We start from the raw sequence: 19,399 nt of genomic DNA, 5'->3' as shown, positions 1-19,399 counted from the left end.
ATACTTGCTCTAAGTGTTGCTTTGAATACATTCTCGGTAGAGGAATACAATGGCGCTAGTGATTACAAAAGTGCTGGTAAATACCGCCCTAAAGGTTTGATTTAGATATCTGGTTGATTACACGAACCTTTGTCTCACTCAAATATTTAGTAAACAACAAATACTATTATATTCTGTATTGATTGGTCAAACAGGGCCTACACAACCATATCAGTGTGTTTTATCATTAATGTCTGGCCACTGGCTAGTTGTTCAGCTTATGTCAAACAAGGCACCGTTTATGAATCCAACCAAACAGCTGTCGTTCCCGGGAAAATGATTCCGCCAAAACAACGTCATTGAATCTCCCGCCATTGAGCTCCGAGTCACCGGAGGTGACGACTCCTCAGGGTGAGCCAATGAGAGCGTGGGAAACGAGGTCATTGGTGTTCGGGGACCAATCAGAGCCCAGCAGTGCTGGTGACCTGAGGAGAAAGGGAAGATTTGGCGCAACTTTTGTAGTCTCAGTATTGAAAGAAGGCTCGTCTTCAGCGGTCTAGTGTTAACCTGATCAACCAACTACCAACACGTCAGCAAAGGTAACATTGTCATTTAACTTGTCCCCATAATACTTAGACTATAGAGTTAATATGGAGAGGGTTTTAATGCATTTTTAATGACCTACCAACTTTACTTCTGAGTGGACACGTTTGTTGGATCCGAGCACCGAATGACAGCTTGTACTATGTTTTATTTCACGTTGTGCTTTAAGCCGATTTAACTAACACACATTTATTGTCGATCGAGCACTTTGTTTAAAGGATTATGAATGAAACATGCTAGCAAGCCGATCTGTGTCTATGCGGGTTTCCGGGAGACTTTTAATATTGGATTGTTCGAATGGCGCCAATATAATCTCGGGTTGTTTTTAAGGCGCTGCAGCAGTATCTGTGTCTACGTTTGTCAGTTTTCTTATCAAGCAATAGTTGTTGGTTGTTAAAAGTAACGTTGAAAAATGCCGAATCTTCTTTCCTTCCTGTATGCCTGAATATGTCGTCACCCGTTTACCAACCAGCCTCGCCATAGCATATTTGAGTATTTCCTATGAGTACGTCTAATCGTCCTCGTTTTAAACAGAACATGCCCAGCACACGCTCCAAGGGACAGGTCCAGCCCGCTCTGCCCTTCCCTCGACGCAAGTCCTGCCGGTCGGTGTCCAACAAGTCCACGATCCCCCTGGAGAATGAACCTCCGGCTCCCAGTCCCGAGAAATGCAAGCTTCTCCCCCAAAGTCTGACCTCGGTCCGGCTATGTCCCATCACCCCACTCTCCCCGACCCTGCCACACAGAATACCCCTCAGCCCCCGCAAGCGAACAGGTAAGAACCGGATCAAATATCCACCACCACTGTCAAAACAGGCTTCATGATATTCCATACAAAAATGCTCTGCACAATTGCATGTGATGTATTATCATACATCTCGAATTTTATTTGGTTAAAAACATGGCTGCATATTTGTAAATTTAATTTGTTGACCATTTTATTCAGTTTCAATTTAAAGATAAGTACAATTTAATTCCACAATCGAAATTATCTTTAATTCATGTGTCTGCATGAGTCTTTGCTGGTACTTTGTCTGACACCATGTTCTTTCTTGGTTCCCAAGGTGACGACAATGTCAGCATCCTGGGTGTCAACCTGCTGGGATCGCCACCCAAACAGAGCAGACCAACCCCCAGAGCATCGCCACGGAAACTCTTCAGCGAGAACTGCGAGAACTCGCCGCTGCAGCTGTGCCGCACAATGGCCTCTCCTAAGCCGGCGTCTCCCACCGCCAGGCCCTCCCCCAAACGGCAGGCCGCGCTGCCAGAAAGCCCCGCCCACTCCAACGTGAAGGCTGCGGTCGCTCGTCTGTTCGCAGAGAGTAGGTCCACTTGTTGCCCTGTTCACTAACTGTGGTTGTACGCTGATGAGACTTCACTGTTTCCTTAGTTCCCCTCAGTACCATCAGTAGGATGGTGATATAGTACCATCAGTATGATGAGGAGATGGAACCGAGGTTTAGTTTGATCATTTGGGTCGGAGTGCACTCACACCTCCCTTCTGTTAATATCATACGCTGGGCTTCATGATGTCGGCAACTAAAATGAATGCAGTTATAAATTACAGCTCTCTAGCTGTCCTGTTAATCAGGGCTACCGACTCACCTGCTGTCTCCCACCCCCCACCCTCAGAGTCCCAGTACCAGATGGTGAAGCAGTCCCTGCACACAGCCGTCCCGGAGCGCCTGTTGTCCCGGGATACGGAGCGCGCCGCCATCCGCTCCTTCCTGGAGGAGCGGGCCCTGGGCAGCTCCCCCGCCAGCCTCTACATCTCCGGGGCGCCAGGCACCGGCAAGACGGCCTGCTTCCACCGCGTGCTCGCAGACATGAAGGTGAATAAACCCAACGCACCCTAACCTCACCAGTGAGGCCAACGCACACACAACATTAGAGATAAACGCACCCGTCCTCAACCATTTAAAAAGAAGAACATTTTTGTTATGATTTTGTATAAAGCCCATTTAAACTAGCTACCTTCCAACTGTCTGTAAGGAATAATGAGCGATGGCCCAACTGTTGTGCTATCAAGAAGCCTAAAGGACATGTTATGTGGCTGGTCAGTGGTATTGGTTCTGACCCCCCCCCCCCCCGTGTGTCCTCCCTTCCCCAGGAGGCGCTGAGTGAGATCCAGACAGTGGTGGTGAACTGCATGACCCTCCGCAGCTCCCACTCCATCTTCCCCCTGCTGGCTCAGCGGCTGGGCGGGGGGGCCGGGGGCCACTCCAGCAGCGCTCTGCAGAAGCTGCTGACCAGCAACGGGCCCACTGTGTGAGTAGAGCTGGGGTTGGGGGGAGGGGTCAGCATGGAGTCCCTGGGTGGAGTTCGAGTTGAACTGGCGGGGCGGCAGGTTGGGTCTGGTGATTGGGGTTTGGATTCCCAGCTGAGAGGTTCCGGGTTCCAATCCCCCCCCCCCATTGTGTCTGAGCCTACCAGGTTCCTAGACTCTACATAGTGACCCTGCAGACCATGTGACCGGTGTGTTGTGTCCACCACCCCCTCCTCCAGGCTGCTGGTTCTGGACGAGATGGACCAGCTGGACAGCAAGTCTCAGGAGGTCCTGTACACCATCTTCGAGTGGCCCTACCTGGCCGGCTCTCGCCTCTGTCTTGTCGGTAAGACACCCGGGCCCAGCTGAAGGGGCTCTGATCACTGACGGGTCATTTATGTTGATGATGTCTGTGGACGTCATGGCAGCTTATTGTGTCATTACATTAATATTTACTGGTGTCGTGGCAGGTATTGCAAACGCCCTGGACCTGACGGACCGCATCCTGCCGCGCCTGCAGGCCCTGCCCCGCTGCCGGCCCCTGCTGCTCCACTTCCCCCCCTACAGCCGCCAGGAGCTGGCTGCCATCGTACAGGACCGACTCACTCAGGTGTGTGTGTGTGTGTGACGTGGTCTGGTGCGTGTGTGAGATGGTGGTCTTGTGTGTGTGTGTGTGTCGTGGTCTGATGCGTGTTGCGTTTCCCTCTCAGGCGTCTGGTGACGGGGTTCTGGACGCGTCGGCCATCCAGTTCTGCGCCAGGAAGGTCTCCGCCGTGTCAGGAGACGCCAGGAAGGCTCTGGACATCTGCAGGTGACCAGCGCACCTGCTCTCATCAACACGCCTCTGAGAAACACTTGTCACTCATTCATATTCATGTTATTTATCTTGCACGTTTCCTCTCTCAACAAAACGGCTCTAAAAGCTGGCCTCTTGTTGTATGTTTTGTTCTGGACGCATGTTGAAATGATTCTGTGTCTGGATCTCAGGAGAGCCGTGGAGATTGTGGAGGCTGACGGCCGCAAGAAAACCGTGGACCACAGTGCAGACGCTAAAGGTAAACCGCTAGCCTAGCCACCACAAGCCTCGCTCATAATATTGAACACTGGCCTAACTGTGAAGAAACTAGCCTAGCCACAATATTAGCCTAGCCACAATAATAGCGTAGCCACAGACGCTAGCCTAGCCATGATGTGACAATGCTAGCCACGGTACTAGCCTAGCCATGATGTGACATTACTAGCCCCGCTGCTAGCCTAGCCCCAACACTACTGTAGTCGTGTCCTCTACATAGCGACTGTTTCCTAACAGGCTGGTCTCCCCCCCCCCCCCCCCCCCCCCGCAGTGTCTCGTGTTGGCGTGCCCCAGGTAGCGCGCGTGCTGTCGGAGGTGTACGGGGACCGCATGGTCTCCCCCGCCGGGGGGGAGGGGGAGACGTTCCCCCTGCAGCAGAAACTCCTCGTCTGCTGCCTGCTGCTCCTCACAAAGAGCGGCAAACACAAGGAGGTGGCCCTCGGCAAGGTACACACTCATAATGCACACCTACTACACACTATAGAGTCGACACACACACACACAAGGGGGTGGCCCTCGGCAAGGTACACACTTATAATGCACGCAGCCACGGGTCTCTCCTGATGCCTATCTAGTGTCTCTCTGGCTCCTGTTGTATACCTACTGTCTCTCCCTATCCTCTGATATATGCCTACGGTCTCTCTCTCCTCTGATGTATACCTACTGTCTCTCTCACAGCTGCATGAGGTGTACAGCCGTCTGTGTACGAAGCGGCAGGTGGGGGGCGTGGCTCAGGGCGAGTGTCTCTCGCTCTGCTCCCTGCTGGAGAGCCGCGGCATCTTCGCCCTCCGCAAGGCCAAGGAGGCGCGACTCACCAAGGTACAGACCACCCACGGGGCTAGCATGGTACTACCCAGCTAGAGCTAGCATGGGAAAACTGCTAGGGCTAATATGGGCCCACCACTAGGGCTAATATGGGCCCACCACTAGGGCTAATATGGGCCCACCACTAGGGCTAATATGGGACCACCACTAGGGCTAGCATGCGTCCACCAAGCTAGTGCTAGAATGCTAACTAGCATGGGACCACCGCTAGGGCTAGCAGGATACTACCCCAGCCAGGGCTAGCATCCAACTAGCATGTAACCGATGTGACCTGGTGCGGGCGCTCACAACGATGAGGTGAACACGGCTGTGTCGCCAGCTGTTCAGAGAGCCTGCTGTGTCCGTGTGGGTTCAGTGGTGCTGACCCTGTCTGTGTTCAGGTGTTCCTGAAGATCGAGGAGCGGGACGTGGAGAACGCTCTGAAGGACCGCACTCTGCTGGGCAGCATCCTGGAGGCGGGGCTTCCCTGAGCAACAGGGCCCCCCCCTTCTCCTGATGTTGATTATTGTTTTATTAATTACTGCCTTTTATTTCTAGGCTTGACTGGCAAACCGGTTTTGTTTTCAGTTTGGCTCAAGTTATTTTTTTTAATATTTGTTTTTTTGTTTTGAATGAATTCTACTTTGTGTAGTTTTTAATATGAACTACTCTTTATGGGAGAAAGCAATGCTTTTTATTTGAAGTTAGGAATGTAAATACATAGGCTTTTAAAGGAGGTTTATAGAGAAGCTCCTTGTATATTGAAACACTGTACAGATACTATTCTCTGCTGGAATAAATGTACATAAATCAGTTGGATCGCTTTATACTGTGTGTGTGTGTGTGTGTAATATTTTACTGTCGACATGATTAAGATGAACCCTTTTATTAATCCTGTTGTGGATAAAAAGCCACCCTTAAACTCATTACAAAATACGGGAGATTGAGGGCCTCTACGAATAGTCTTTGTTGCATAGGAAATGTCCTTTCCTAAGGAGATGACCCAGAAGTACTTGGAGGAAGGTGGTTTGAATTCTAAAAATGCTTAGGAGAGGAGCCTTGATGCATCCTTTAATCCTTTAGCATAGGTTATTCTTTATAGGTCCATGGTTACTCCTGACCAACCTTTACGAAAGGAGATATTGGTATCCCATAATCCTTTACGATGGCAATATTTAAATAAACAGGCCACCAACGAAGTTTACTGACTACGCGAAGACGCATGAGAGACGGGGTAAAGCAGAAGAGAAGATAATACAATTGATGATAATGGATACCAATTCCAGAAACATTGTTTGAATCTGAATTAATTTATTGCTGGTTAGTAAGCACACAATATACACCATAAGAAAATAAAATCCTGACTTCCGACACATTTTATAGAATACTGGGGGCAGTTAATTTTAAGTAACATAAGTTTAGCCTTTTTTTTTCCACATGAATTGGGATTCAAGTGGCCTCAAATATTCCCGTTGGCAAATCCGACCTAAGTGCTTCTCAATGTTGGCGATAACCTGAAAAAACTGTTGGAGTGGGTCTGGGTCTGGAGTGGGTATTCTGTGCTTATCTTTTAAAATGAATCCTCTCCGTTACCTGCTGCCCATCACTACAATCTCAAATTGTTGATATTATTTGTACACCTGTTTCATTCATCACAACTAAGGCAGTAACTGTTTAATAAACATGTCATCTGGACCTAATCAATTCAGAATGTCACAAAATCTGAACAAGTTCTATAGTTAAAAATATGTTACGTTCAGTTCAAAGTTCATAGAAAAATGAACTTGTTCAATGAACTAGTTCATGCACAACACTTGAAATCAATACGAGAAGAACGCATGGATGAAAAAGTCCGCTTGTTGTAGTAAATCTTCGGAAAATTGTAGTTCCACTCTAGAGACGCTAGAGGTCAGCAATGCCCGCCGTCGCGCAATGACGTTGGTTAGGAAAAGTGGAGTCGAATTCATCTTAAACAGTGCGGTCTTTTCCTATGTTCGGAAGGAAGCACCTTTCCATCTCTCCTTGACCCGATGACGTTTTCCACAAAGGTTAAGGAAATGAAGCATAAAGGTTGGAAATTTGACTATTCGTATAGGCCTGATTCGACTCAAATCGTAACACTATGCCTGTTATTCCGAATCAGACGTTCATGTTTTTTCTCCATCTATTTGAAAGTTAGGCTATTAAACATGTTGCATTCTATACGGCCTGATTATGTCATTCTCTAAGCTACATAGCCTAATTAAGAAGCGATAATATGATATTTTGACCAATTGTCACCAATTTATGCATTGCACGGTCTTGCTGTGCGTGGAATACAATGTAAAGTTGTGTTGTTTGCTTTCGAGCAGGTTTGCTAAAGAGGCTATTGTAGCGAACAATAACCCAGATGCCCACAAAGACAAACATTAACGCTATAAACGCTACAAGCCAGGAAATTACGTCACAAGAGCAGCTTGTGTGAGTGGTGTACGAGGCATCTCAAACACACCATGAGTCCTCATGTGGATCTTCAGCTTGGAACTCCGTTGGAAGCGCTTCATGCATTGGTCACAGCTGTAGGGCTTCTCCCCAGAGTGAGTCCTCATGTGGAGCTTCAGGTGGGAGTTCTGACTGAAGTGCTTCTCGCATTGGTCACACCCGTACGGCTTCTCCCCGGAGTGAGTCCTCATGTGGATTTTTAGCTTGGAGTTCTGTTGGAAGCGCTTCTCGCATTGGTCACAGCTGTAGGGCTTCTCCCCGGAGTGAGTCTTCATGTGGATCTTCAGCATATAGTTCTGACTGAAGTGCTTCACGCATTGGTCACACCCATATGGCTTTTCCCCGGAGTGAGTCCTCATGTGGATCTTCAGCTTGGAGTTCTGGCTGAAGCGCTTCATGCATTGGTCACAGCTGTAGGGCTTCTCCCCGGAGTGAGACCTCATGTGGATCTTCAGGTGGCCTTTCTGTTGGAAGTGCTTCTCGCATTGGTCACAACCGTACGGCTTCTCCCCGGAGTGGGTCCTCATGTGGATCTTCAGCTGGGAGTTCTGACTGAAGCGCTTCTCGCATTGGTCACATCCGTACGGCTTCTCCCCAGAGTGAGTCCTCATGTGGATCTTCAGGCTGGCGCTTCGACTGAAGCGCTTTACACATTGGTCACAGCTGTAGGGCTTCTCCCCGGAGTGAGTCCTCATGTGGAGCTTCAGGCTGCCTTTCTGTTGGAAGCGCTTCATGCATTGGTCACAGCTGTAGGGCTTCTCGTCAGAGTGAGTGCTCATGTGAAGCTTCAGGTGGCCTTTCTGTTGGAAGCACTTCATGCATTGGTCACAGCTGTATGGCTTCTCCCCGAAGTGAATCCTCATGTGGATCTTCAGCTTGGAGTTCTGACTGAAGCGCTTCATGCATTGGTCACAGCTGTACGGCTTCTCGCCGGTGTGGGTACGCATGTGGATGTTATTGGTATTGTCGGGAATACCCTTGCCAAACAAGACACAGGGCCGGCCCTTGGGGCCGCCCCGATGCCTAGTAAGCTCCTCGCGGTGGATGAGCCTCTCGCCACGCTCCTGGCTCTTGGCCACGCTGTGGTCCGCAGAAAGAGAGCTCAGGGCCTCCACTTCGGATACGGTGAAGAGGGTGTCATGGCCGTCCCCCGCCAGTGGGCCCTCCCCTTTTCCGTGGACGCTCAGGATCCTCAGCTCCCCGTTGGGACTGGACATGTGGGAGGAGCCAGGGGCGTCCACATGCAGACTCTCTGAGGTGGTGCCGCACTGTGTACTGCGGTCTCCAAAGACATTGCAGTCTTCTTCAGAGAGGAAAACAAAGACAGAGAGAAAGTAATGGTATTAATTAATTATTTGCACAAAGGGATACAGTTTGTTCTTTGTACACACTTGTGTATTGGAAGAATTATATTTAGATATTCTTTCTTTCTAACTTTTATTTGTTGATTATGCCTTTTCCTTGTCCCCCTTGGGGTGGTCAAGGGTCAAAGGCTCCAGCTGAGAAGGCACCGCTACGTCTCTGCCTTTTAAGGATGTGGGGAGGTCATAAAGACCCAACCCAGGTCATCTGTGGTTTCCCATCACCTGTTTTACCAATACTGTAGTTATACTGGGAATCAGAGCTGATCTCAGCATACCTGAAACCAGTCTGCCACGAAGAAGATGTAAATCATTCTACCATAAACAGTAGTAAGTAGTTCTTGTGTTTTAGCAGGGCTCTGGTCATGATGCACTTTCAAAAGACAACCATGCTTTTTAGTGAAGGTAGAATCAGTAACATTCTCAGTTGATCCAGGTAGTTTGCTTGCTTGCTTGCATAGATGGAATGTTTATTACTAACCTACAGCGGGCATGCCTCCACCAATATCCTCTTCCTCCTTGATTAAAATGGTGTCTGGGGTCTGCTGCTTTTCACATAAAGAAGGAAACACACACACAAGACATATTCTTTCATTTGCACAGAATAGTTGTCAATCCCCACTAAGGACACATTGAATCATAAAGGTGTGTGCTTTCTATGGGTGTGTGCTGGAGTTGTAACAGAGGAAGCCTCTCTTTTGGATGGTGAATGAGAAGATGATTTCCAACCTGCACAGTCAGCTCCTGGTGGTGGACAAGCCTCTCTCCACGCTCCTGGCTCTTGGCCACGCTGTGGTCCGCAGACAGCGAGCTCAGGGCCTCCACTTCGGACGCGGTGAAGAGGGTGTCATGGCCGTCCACCGCCAGTGGGCCCTCCCCTTTTCCGTGGACGCTCAGGATCCGCAGCTCCTCGTTGGGACTGGACATGTGGGAGGAGCCAAGGACGTCCACATGCAGACTATCCAAGGTGGCGCCGCGCTCTGTACTGCAATCTCCAAAGTCATCGCAGTCTTCTGCAGAGAGGGGAAAAAAGACAAAGTAATATTGTCTTTATTTGTTTATTTATTTGATGCATTATTTGCACAAATGGAGACAGTGTGTATTTGTACACGTGAAATAAACTACTAATGATAAAACAGCTCATGTGTTATCTGTCTTGAAACCCTTCTGGGCTCTCTCATGTTTTATCAGGGCTCTGGTCGCGATGCTTTTCAAAAGAGCAGCTTTTTAGCGTAGAATCTAGTCAGCCTAGAATCGATGCTGCCTAGAATCTATGGGGTGTAAGAAGAAGGGGATTTCCAATCGCATTGTGTCTTTAGGCCTGATGATGATGATGATGAATACATTGTGTCTAAAGACACAATTGCGACAGGGACAACACATGCCTAATATATTTTGAAGATCTGCACTTTGAATAGTCTTGGATCATCCAAGACCATTTAAAGTGCAGGAAATGGGCAGATCTTCAAATTATATTAGGCATGTGTTGTGAGGTAGCCTGCTTCTCCGATATAAATCATTATTCAATGTTTATCTTGAATCCTGATTATTATTATACTTTTTCCAATCACTACAAATGTAACAACTAGTGCCCCCTGAACACCTGGACCCTCCTGTTGTCCACCTATTACAGCAGGAACTCAACTCACCATTCCCCAGTGATGTAGTCCGTGGTTTGCAGACGTTGGCTCGAGCCAGGTCCAAACGACTTGCCGCACGCGATGCATTTAATCTTGTTTGAAGCCGCAAAGAACACAGCTCCCTCCTCATCACCTTCATCCTCGTCCTCAGCGCTTCGTTTTCTTTCAGGCTCCGAGTAATTTGTAAGCGAAGGGTAGCCGAGCCTTCCGAGAACAGTTGGCTAATTTCAGATACGGCAGCTTTCGCAAGTACGTTCATTATAAACGAAAGCTGTTCTTCCAAAGTTGAGCCGCACGGTGACATGTTTATTAACATATTTAAGTCTGTGTGTGAGGATAAAAACCCACAATCTAATACTGAGTTGGTTTGCAAAGAACATAACATATTCTTCTTCTTCGGTTAGGCGGACTAGATGCAGCTATTGCTGCCCCCCACTGTTGGTTATTTAGCCCTAAATCATTTTGTATAGTCCATTATAAAACGGGGGGCCTAAATCAAGCGATCTGATTGGTTCCCAACCGTTGTATATTGAGCGTATACACACAGCTATGACGCCCGTTCAGTTTACAGAGTCCAGTATCACTCCGCGCCTAACTTGAACTGTTGTTTATTTATATATAAAAGCGATAGCATAGTTCACTGAAGCCTAAAAAAAGCCTGTAAAGCAATAGGCACACGGTCGCCGGCAATTTAGCCTTCTAAATTGCTAAATTGCCGGCGAACCAAGCTACCGTCTCTAGCCTTCTCTCTGAAGGACGCTAGTGTGTTGCATAGCAACCGCCGTACACTTTGCCGGCAGCCAGGAGGGACTACTTTTCTGTATTCGTTTTAAAAAAAATGCTTTTCCGACTTTCTAGCTTTTTCAAAATTGAGGGTGTCTATGACTTTAATTTCGCCATATTTACATAACCGTTTTATAAAAGCAATAGATCACTTCAGTCAGTGATATACGGTCATTATACCACAGTGAAGCTGCGCATCGGGACGGACAACCACAGTTAAGGGACGGACAACGCCCCTTAACTGTGGTATAATGAGCGTATACCACGGCCTGTCGTGATCTATTGCTTAAGTATTGTGAAGGTAATCCACCAATTTCTTTTTAACCAAATAATCCAGATTCAGAAGCATGCACATATTAAAAACTGTTTCCAGTTAGTTTACAGGATGTTTACCAATCATTGGTCTTGCTGTGCGTGTAATACAATGTAAAGTTGTGTTGTTTGTTTTCGAGCTGGTTTGCTAAAGAGGCTAATGTAGCTAACAATAACAATGACTAGCCAATGGCAAACAGGAACGCTGTAAGTGTTGCAAGCCAGGAAATGACGTCACCAACTCGTTCGAGTAGTATACGAGGCATTTGGAACACACCATTAGTCTATCAATGTAATGACAGCAAAATGGGCATCCATTGTTGTGACGTGAACTCGGAGGACTCAGGTAGGCTGACCGTATGACTCGCCAATGAGACACAGTCACAAAGACAAACAGAAATGTGTGCTACAAGCCGGGAAATTACGTCACAAGAGCAACTTGTGCGGGTGGTGTACGAGGCATCTGGAACGCACCATTACTTCAGCACAAAACTCTGAGTGAAAACTCGGACCCAATAGGGTGTTGAAAGCAATTAAGGTCCGAAACTCCCGGGAACTGAGCGTTTTTAAGACAGCATGAGTCCTCATGTTGAGCTTCAGGCTGGAGCTCCGTTCGAAGTGCTTCACGCATTGGTCACACCTGTAGGGCTTATCTCCCCGGAGTGGGTCCTCATGTGGAGCTTCAGGTGGGAGTTCTGACTGAAGCGCCTCATGCATTGGTTACAGCTGTAGGGCTTCTCCCCGGAGTGGGTCCTCATGTGGATCTTCAGCTTGGAGTTCTGACTGAAGTGCTTTGCGCATTGGTCACAGCTGTAGGGCTTCTCCCCGGAGTGAATCCTCATGTGGTTCTTCAGCATGTAGTTCTGACTGAAGTGCTTCGCGCATTGGTCACAGCTGTAGGGCCTCTCCCCAGAGTGAGTCCTCATGTGAAGCTTCAGGCTGGCGCTTCGACTGAAGCGCTTTACGCATTGGTCACAGCTGTAGGGCTTCTCCCCGGAGTGAATCCTCATGTGGAGCTTCAGGCTGCCTTTCTGTTGGAAGCGCTTCACGCATTGGTCACAGCTGTAGGGCCTCTCCCCAGAGTGAGTCCTCATGTGAAGCTTCAGGTGGCCTTTCTGTTGGAAGCACTTCATGCATTGGTCACACGCGTACGGCTTCTCCCCGGAGTGAGTCCTCAAGTGGATCTTCAGCTTGGCGCTCTGAGTGAAGCGCTTCATGCATTGGTCACAGCTGTATGGCTTCTCGCCGCTGTGAGTCCTCATGTGGAGCTTCAGGTTGCCTTTCTGTGTGAAGCACTTCATGCATTGGTCACACCTGTACGGCTTCTCGCCGGTGTGGGTACGCATGTGGATGGTCATCTTGGTATTGTCGGGAATACCCTTTCCAAACAAGACACAGGGCCGGCCCTTGCGGCCGCCCTGATGCCCAGTCAGCTCCTTGCAGTGGACGAGCCTCTCTCCACTCTCTTGGCTCTTGGCCACGCTGTGGTCCGCAGACAGCGAGCTCAGGGCCTCCACTTTGGATATGGTGAAGAGGGTGTCATGGCCGTCCACTGCCAGTGGGCCCTCCCCTTTTCCGTGGACGCTCAGGATCCTCAGCTCCCCATTGGGACTGGACATGTGGGTGCCAGGGGTGTCCACATGCAGACTCTCTGAGGTGGCACCACGCTGTGTACTGCAGTCTCCAAAGTCATCGCAGTCTTCTTCAGAGAGGAAAACAAAGACAGAGAGAACGTAATGGTATTAATTCATTATTTGCACAAAGGGATACAGTATGTACTTTGTACACACTTGTGTATTGGAAGGATTATATTTTGACATTCTTTCTTTCCAACTTCTATTTGTTGATTATGCCTTTTCATAAAGGTCATAAAGACACAACCCAGGTAATCTATGGTTTCCTTTCACCTGTTTTACCAGTACTGTAGTTATACTAGGAATCTGAGCTGATCTCAGCATTCCTGACACCAGTCTGCCATGAAGAAGATGTAAATCATTCTACCATAAACAGTAGTAAGTAGTTCTTGTGTTTTAGCAGGGCTCTGGTCATGATGCGCTTTCAAAAGAGGACCAGGCTTTTTAGTGTAGGTAGCGAAGGTAGTGAAGGTAATCAATAACATTCTCAGTTGATCCACGTAGTTTGCTTGCTTGCTTGCATAGATGGAATGTTTATTACTAACCTACAGCGGGCATGCCTCCACCAATATCCTCTTCCTCTTTGATTAAAATGGTGTCTGGGGTCTGCTGCTTTTCACATAAAGAAGGAAACACACACAAGACATTCTTTCATTTGCACAGAATCGTTGTCAATCCCCACTAAGGACACATTGAATGATAAAGGTGTGTGCTGGAGTTGTAACAGAGGAAGCCTCTCTTTTGGATGGTGAATGAGAAGATGATATCCAACCTGCACAGTCAGCTCCTCGCGAAGGACGAGCCGCTCTCCACGCTCCTGGCTCTTGACCACGCTGTGGTCCGCAGACAGTGAGCTCAGGGCCTCCACTTCGGACGCGGTGAAGAGGGTGTCATGGCCGTCCACCGCCAGTGGGCCCTCCCCTTTTCCGTGGACGCTCAGGATCCTCAGCTCCCCGTTGGGACTGGACATGTGGGAGGAGCCAAGGACGTCCACATGCAGACTATCCAAGGTGGCGCCGCGCTCTGTACTGCAATCCCCAAAGTCATCGCAGTTTTCTGCAGAGAGGAGGAAAAAAAAGACAAAGTAATATTTTTGATAATTTTGATAATATATTTGATACATATTTGCACAAATGGAGACAGTGTATTTGTACACGTGAAATAAACTATTAGAATGTATGTGTCACGGATTCAGGTTGACCAGGTTGAGGACACAGAGCGCAAAATGATCTGAGCAAAACATGACATGCGAGACAATAGCAATTATTATATTAACAATTAACAAGCGACAACGCGTGAATCCCTGTGAGATGATCGGCTAACAGTAATACGTGTTGAATTTATTGATGTTTGAGAATGAAAAAACAGCTCATGTGTTATCTGTCTTGAAACCCTTCTGGGCTCTTGACTGATTCCATCTTTGAAATGCAAGTTTGACTCATGTTTTATCAGGGCTCTGGTCACGATGCTTTTCAAAAGAGCAGCTTTTTAGCGTATAATCTAGTCAGCCTAGAATCTATGGGTGGTGTAAGAAGAGGGGGATTTCCAATCGCATTGTGTCTTTAGGCCTGATGATGATGATGAATACATTACATCCAAGACCATTCAAAGTGCAGGAAATGGGCAGATCGTCAAATGATATTAGGCATGTGTTGTGAGGTAGCCTGCTTCTCCGATATAAAGCATTACTCAATGTTAATCTTGAATATTTATTATCATAAATAACTTTTTCCAATTACTACAAATGTAACAACTAGTGCCCCCTGAACACCTGGACCCTCCTGTTGTCCACCTATTACAGCCGGAACTCAACTCACCGTTTCCCAGTGATGTAGTCCGTGGTTTGCAGACGTTGGGTCGAGCTAGGGCCAAACGACTTGCCGCACGCGATGCATTTGATCTTGTCTGAAGCCTCAAAGAAAACAGCTCCCTCCTCATCACCTCCATCCTCGTCCTCAGCGCTTCGTTTTCTTTCAGGCTCCGAGTAATTTGTAAGCGAAGGGTAGCCGAGCCTTCCGAGAACAGTTGGCTAATTTCAGATACGGCAGCTTTCGCAAGTACGTCCATTATGAACGAAAGCTGTTCTTCCAAAGTTGAGCCGCACGGTGACATGTTTATTAACATATTTAAGTCTGTGTGTGAGGATAAAAGCCCACAATCGAATACTCTAACCATTTAATACTTAGAGTGGGTTTGCAAAGAACATAACATATTCTTCTTCTTTGGTTAGGCATACTAGATGCTATGGCGTATTGCTGCCCCCCATTGTTCATTTTGTATAGTCCAGTATTGTGAAGGTAATCCACCAATTTCTTTGTTTTAACCAAATAATTCCGATTCAGAAGCGTGGGCATATTCAAAACTGTTTCCTCATCTGCTCCAAGTTTCCTGAAAAGAGTCCTTCTTTGACCGGAGTATAGCTCACACTGGAGTCCATGTTTCACGGTCTCACTATCTCCTCCACACTAACATCTGCCATCAGGATGTTTACCAATCAGAGACAGCCCACTCCTCAGCCCACAGTGTCCAAGCCTCAGTCTTGAGATTACTACAGCATCTTTTCTTATACACCTAAAAGTGCACTTGTCTTTGCTTACAGTTTCCTGTACTGAAAAGTATGCCGTTCCCTTCCTTTCCTTCTCCCAAGAATTTTGCCACCTCTCTTTCAGAGACCTATTTATTTTTCTGTGTACTCTGGTGCCCCATATTGCAAATTCATTTGCACTCTTTCCTCCTTCACTGCTTTCTTTGCCACCGCTTCCTCATTCCCTTTCACACCCAAAATCCCATATCTGCCGGAACCCAGAGAAACCCCCCCTGTACAAAGATTGAAACATTTCTATATTACAATCCAAAGACATATCAACACCAGAAAATACATTTCCTGCAGAAAATGCGGTGAGTGCTGTAGTGCAAAGTGAGGTTGAAAATATGTTTGAGTAAAGCCACATAGTTTAAGACGTAAAGAAATGATAAATGGCTTAAATCAAGTGAAGAGATTAGAACATAGTCTAAATGGAGTAAACAATGTAACATGCACACCGTGTGTGTGTGTGTGTGTGTGTGTGTGTGTGTGTGTGTGTGTGTGTGTGTGTGTGTGTGTGTGTGTGTGTGTGTGTGTGTGTGTGTGTGTGTGTGTGTGTGTGTGTGATGAAGCTTATACCGTTATACAGCTTTCATATTGCCAGATCGGATTGGCAATTTTCAGCCCATCTTCAGACTAAAAAACACCCAATCAACCAAAAACTCGCTCAAAACGTATACTGCCAGAAAAGATAAATCATATACTTCTGCAATGGCAACTGCACGAATACACACCTAAACGCAACCAAATTATTAACTATGACGTTTTAAAGTATACAAGGAACCTCTGTCTCTCACACACACACACACACACACACACACACACACACACACACACACACACACACATATATATATATATATATATATATATATATATATATATATATATATATATATATATATATATATATGCAACAAACGTGCATATTTTGCTCTGTGTGAGTCGACTAAATGATAATGCAGCTAAGGCCAGTATTATAATATTACAAAGTTGAACTTCTAACATAAAATGGCAGAACTCCATCAATCACTTCATTTTGCTGTAATTAATATCTCGGCTACTGATGTAGTACCGGCCTCGCCACTGCTAGATGGCGCCAGTTCCATCTTTTCCTCTATGTCTACGGAGTCACTCTTCCAGCTGTGACAGGGGCAAACAGCTGTGACAGGGTCAAGTTGACATAACAGTCACGGCTCGAGGCATACAAACAGGTATCAATAGGCAGTGGCGACTGGTCATTAGGGGCAGGTGGGGCTCGGCCCCACCTACTCTCACAAGAAAAAAAAAAAAAAAAAAAAAAATTAAATTTAAATATAATAAATATATTATATAAAAAAATAATATATATATATATAAAATAAAAAAATCTCCCCATAAAGTACTGTAAAATAATAAGTTCGGCGCTTTTAGTTAATTTTTAGTCGACCCTAGCTTGCTTCTTCCGGCTGAGTTCATCCGGTGGGGCAAGAGGGGCTCTAGCCCCACCAGCCCAATGTAATGTGTATTGGGCTTGAAAATTTGAAATGCGCATGCTCAGAGTGTTTCTCTGTTGAAGTGGACGGAGATTATTTTACTTCCTGGTGGGGCTAGCCCCACCGGCACCGCCATGGACATATATGGTTCGTTCCACTACAGCGTAATGTGTGTGGCGCGCGTGATGAGTCATGACTCGAGTGACCTAGTCCTCACCTCACGTATTCAGAATTTTATTAAAAGGTTTTATTATTGAGCTATTGACGTTTAATACGTAACAGTGCTTGTGTACATTTTTATTGGTTATTGAACTGTTAACCCGCGAACTTGGGTTCAATATGTGTACGAAAGACTCCCTTTGTTTACGTGACGTTGCCTAGCAACGCTGCGCATGTGCAGCCTTTATCCACTTCGTTCTGAGTTGGAGAGTAGCACGTTTAAGTTCAAATAGTAATTAAAGTAGTTTGTTACTATACAAGTTAAGCGCCTGTAACATCAGTGTTAAATGCGTATGTGCCGGTTGGTGTGCGTACCTTATGAAAGTAAGTGTTTATCGGTTCGCAGACGTAATAAGCGACGTTGCAGTTGTCTACATGTAATGCGCACGTTCTATTGTTTACAATTAGCATGCTAAGCGGAGTTAGCTTTATTCACGTCTTATGTTGCCTTACTGTGTAATATGGATGAGATTAATGTTGCTTAGCGTAATGCCCCATCCACCGCTTGCTTTGCATGTCCCGCAAACCAACCAGTGGAAGTCAGGGGAGGGCGAAATAGTTTTGGAAAGCACCACGCTGCTGCGATGAGGTGGATTTGTTTATCGGCGTTACCATGGCGATCATGACGGTACTGAGCATAAAGTAAAAAGTAGATGAGACGATAGAGGGGTTAGAAAGGGGGTTAAAAGGATTTTTATTTCAGTTATCCTATTTTTGCACCGAAAATATTTGAAAACCATGAAAGTTTAAAAAGTAAAAAATAATGACCGCTACACAAGCAAAGTTTCACAGCGCCCCCTAGGTTCTATGAACGCCCCCGTTGAGAAACCCTGAGGTAGATCATCTGTTGGAGCACAGATTTGAGACCCTTAGTTTGGAGGAAAAATTAGAGGTAAAGCGCCTTGGTCCCCACCATCCAAGGGATTTTGGCATTAGCCAAACCGCTGGCAAAAACATCCGTGCATTTAATGTGGAGTGAAAAAAAAAATATATATATATATATATATATATATATATATATATATATATATATATTAATTATTAAAAAATAATAATAATAAATATTAGCCTAGCCCCACCTGTTTTTTACATCTAGAAACGCCACTGTCAATAGGTATGATCTGTTTGATGATAACCGTTCATGTATGTATATGTGGAGTTTGCATGGTTAATGGCTGGTTTTAGCAGCCTCTGCTGGTCTGAGTCAGACTGGTTGGACTAGGTGAGGCCTACACCTGTTCTATAGCAATCAATGTGAACATGTTAAACCAGCCATCACCACACACACTCAGGGAGATCTCCTACATGGCAGTATGTTATACCTCCTCCTGCTCTGTATTGCCTAGGTGCCGTGTAGCCTGGCCATTGTCATTGTTAAAGTATATTATGTACAAGACATGCAATAGGGAACCCTTATCCAAAGTGACTTACAATGAGGCATCTCATACATTAAGATACTGCATACAGATGATAGAAAGAACACTGTGTGTGTGTGTGTGTGTGTGTGTGTGTGTGTGTGTGTGTGCATGTACTGTCACCTGTGGAGGTTGACGGACTACAGTGTGGAAGAAACCATTATGAGATGTATAGGAGGTAGGGGGATGGTTTCCACAGTTAAGCTTACATCTACCCTTCCTCATTCATACCCCCCCCCCCTCTCATCCCTTCCTCATGCACCCCATCTAACACACTCCCCCGCCTCCCTCCTCCTCTCACAAACTCCGACCTTCCCATTCCTGACATCCCCCTGTCATCTCAAGGTCAAGGACAGGGAAGAGCCGGGTGACGTGCATGTGGGGGAGTGAGCGTGCACGTGGGTGACTCAGCATGCACGTCAGTGAGTGGGTGAGTGAGCGCGGTGTGTGAGTCAGTGTGCACGTTGGTGTGTCGATGTGTATGTCTTAGTGAATGTACATTGTGTGTGTACTGTACATCTACACTTTGTGTATGTGTGCTTGTGTTGTTTTTGTGACAGACAGACAGACAGACGGATAGGAAGACAGACAGACAGACTGGTATAAATAAATATATACTATGAGTCAGTGTTTAAATGTGGTATCTGCCAGGACTTGCTGTGTAATTTAATTGAATAATTCCTCTCTCGTGCACGCTCTCTCTCTCCTCTCGCTCTCTCTCTCTCTCCTCTCGCTAGCTCTCTCTCTCTCCTCTCGCATGCTCTCTCTCCG

General features: G+C 46.7%; 2 protein-coding genes across 2 annotated transcripts; one reads left to right on the top strand and one right to left on the bottom strand.

Annotated features, from left to right (window-relative positions):
* The first annotated feature begins 512 nt into the window (after window positions 1-512).
* On the top strand, window positions 513-5,509 carry cdc6 (cell division cycle 6 homolog). Its single transcript, XM_084465154.1, has 12 exons — window positions 513-578; window positions 1,117-1,357; window positions 1,647-1,904; window positions 2,215-2,414; window positions 2,693-2,850; window positions 3,088-3,194; window positions 3,319-3,458; window positions 3,559-3,659; window positions 3,836-3,903; window positions 4,192-4,367; window positions 4,599-4,739; window positions 5,126-5,509. Exons 2-12 carry the CDS (start codon window positions 1,120-1,122, stop codon window positions 5,213-5,215), a joined length of 1,677 nt encoding a protein of 558 aa, XP_084321280.1. The 5' UTR covers window positions 513-578; window positions 1,117-1,119; the 3' UTR covers window positions 5,216-5,509.
* A 575-nt stretch (window positions 5,510-6,084) lies between these two features.
* Window positions 6,085-15,085, bottom strand: LOC311340964 (uncharacterized protein). Its single transcript, XM_084465879.1, is given in 6 exon segments — window positions 6,085-8,158; window positions 11,896-11,952; window positions 11,955-13,003; window positions 13,481-13,547; window positions 13,708-13,991; window positions 14,753-15,085. Coding segments are annotated over 6 exon segments (2,760 nt in total). The 5' UTR covers window positions 15,060-15,085; the 3' UTR covers window positions 6,085-7,162.
* Window positions 15,086-19,399: the final 4,314 nt, after the last annotated feature.

Source organism: Micromesistius poutassou (genome assembly GCF_964030765.1).
Source record: "Micromesistius poutassou genome assembly, chromosome: 3".
NCBI lineage: Eukaryota > Metazoa > Chordata > Actinopteri > Gadiformes > Gadidae > Micromesistius > Micromesistius poutassou.
Note: the sequence above shows the minus strand (reverse complement) of the source record. Positions and strands in the feature narration are given on the sequence as shown.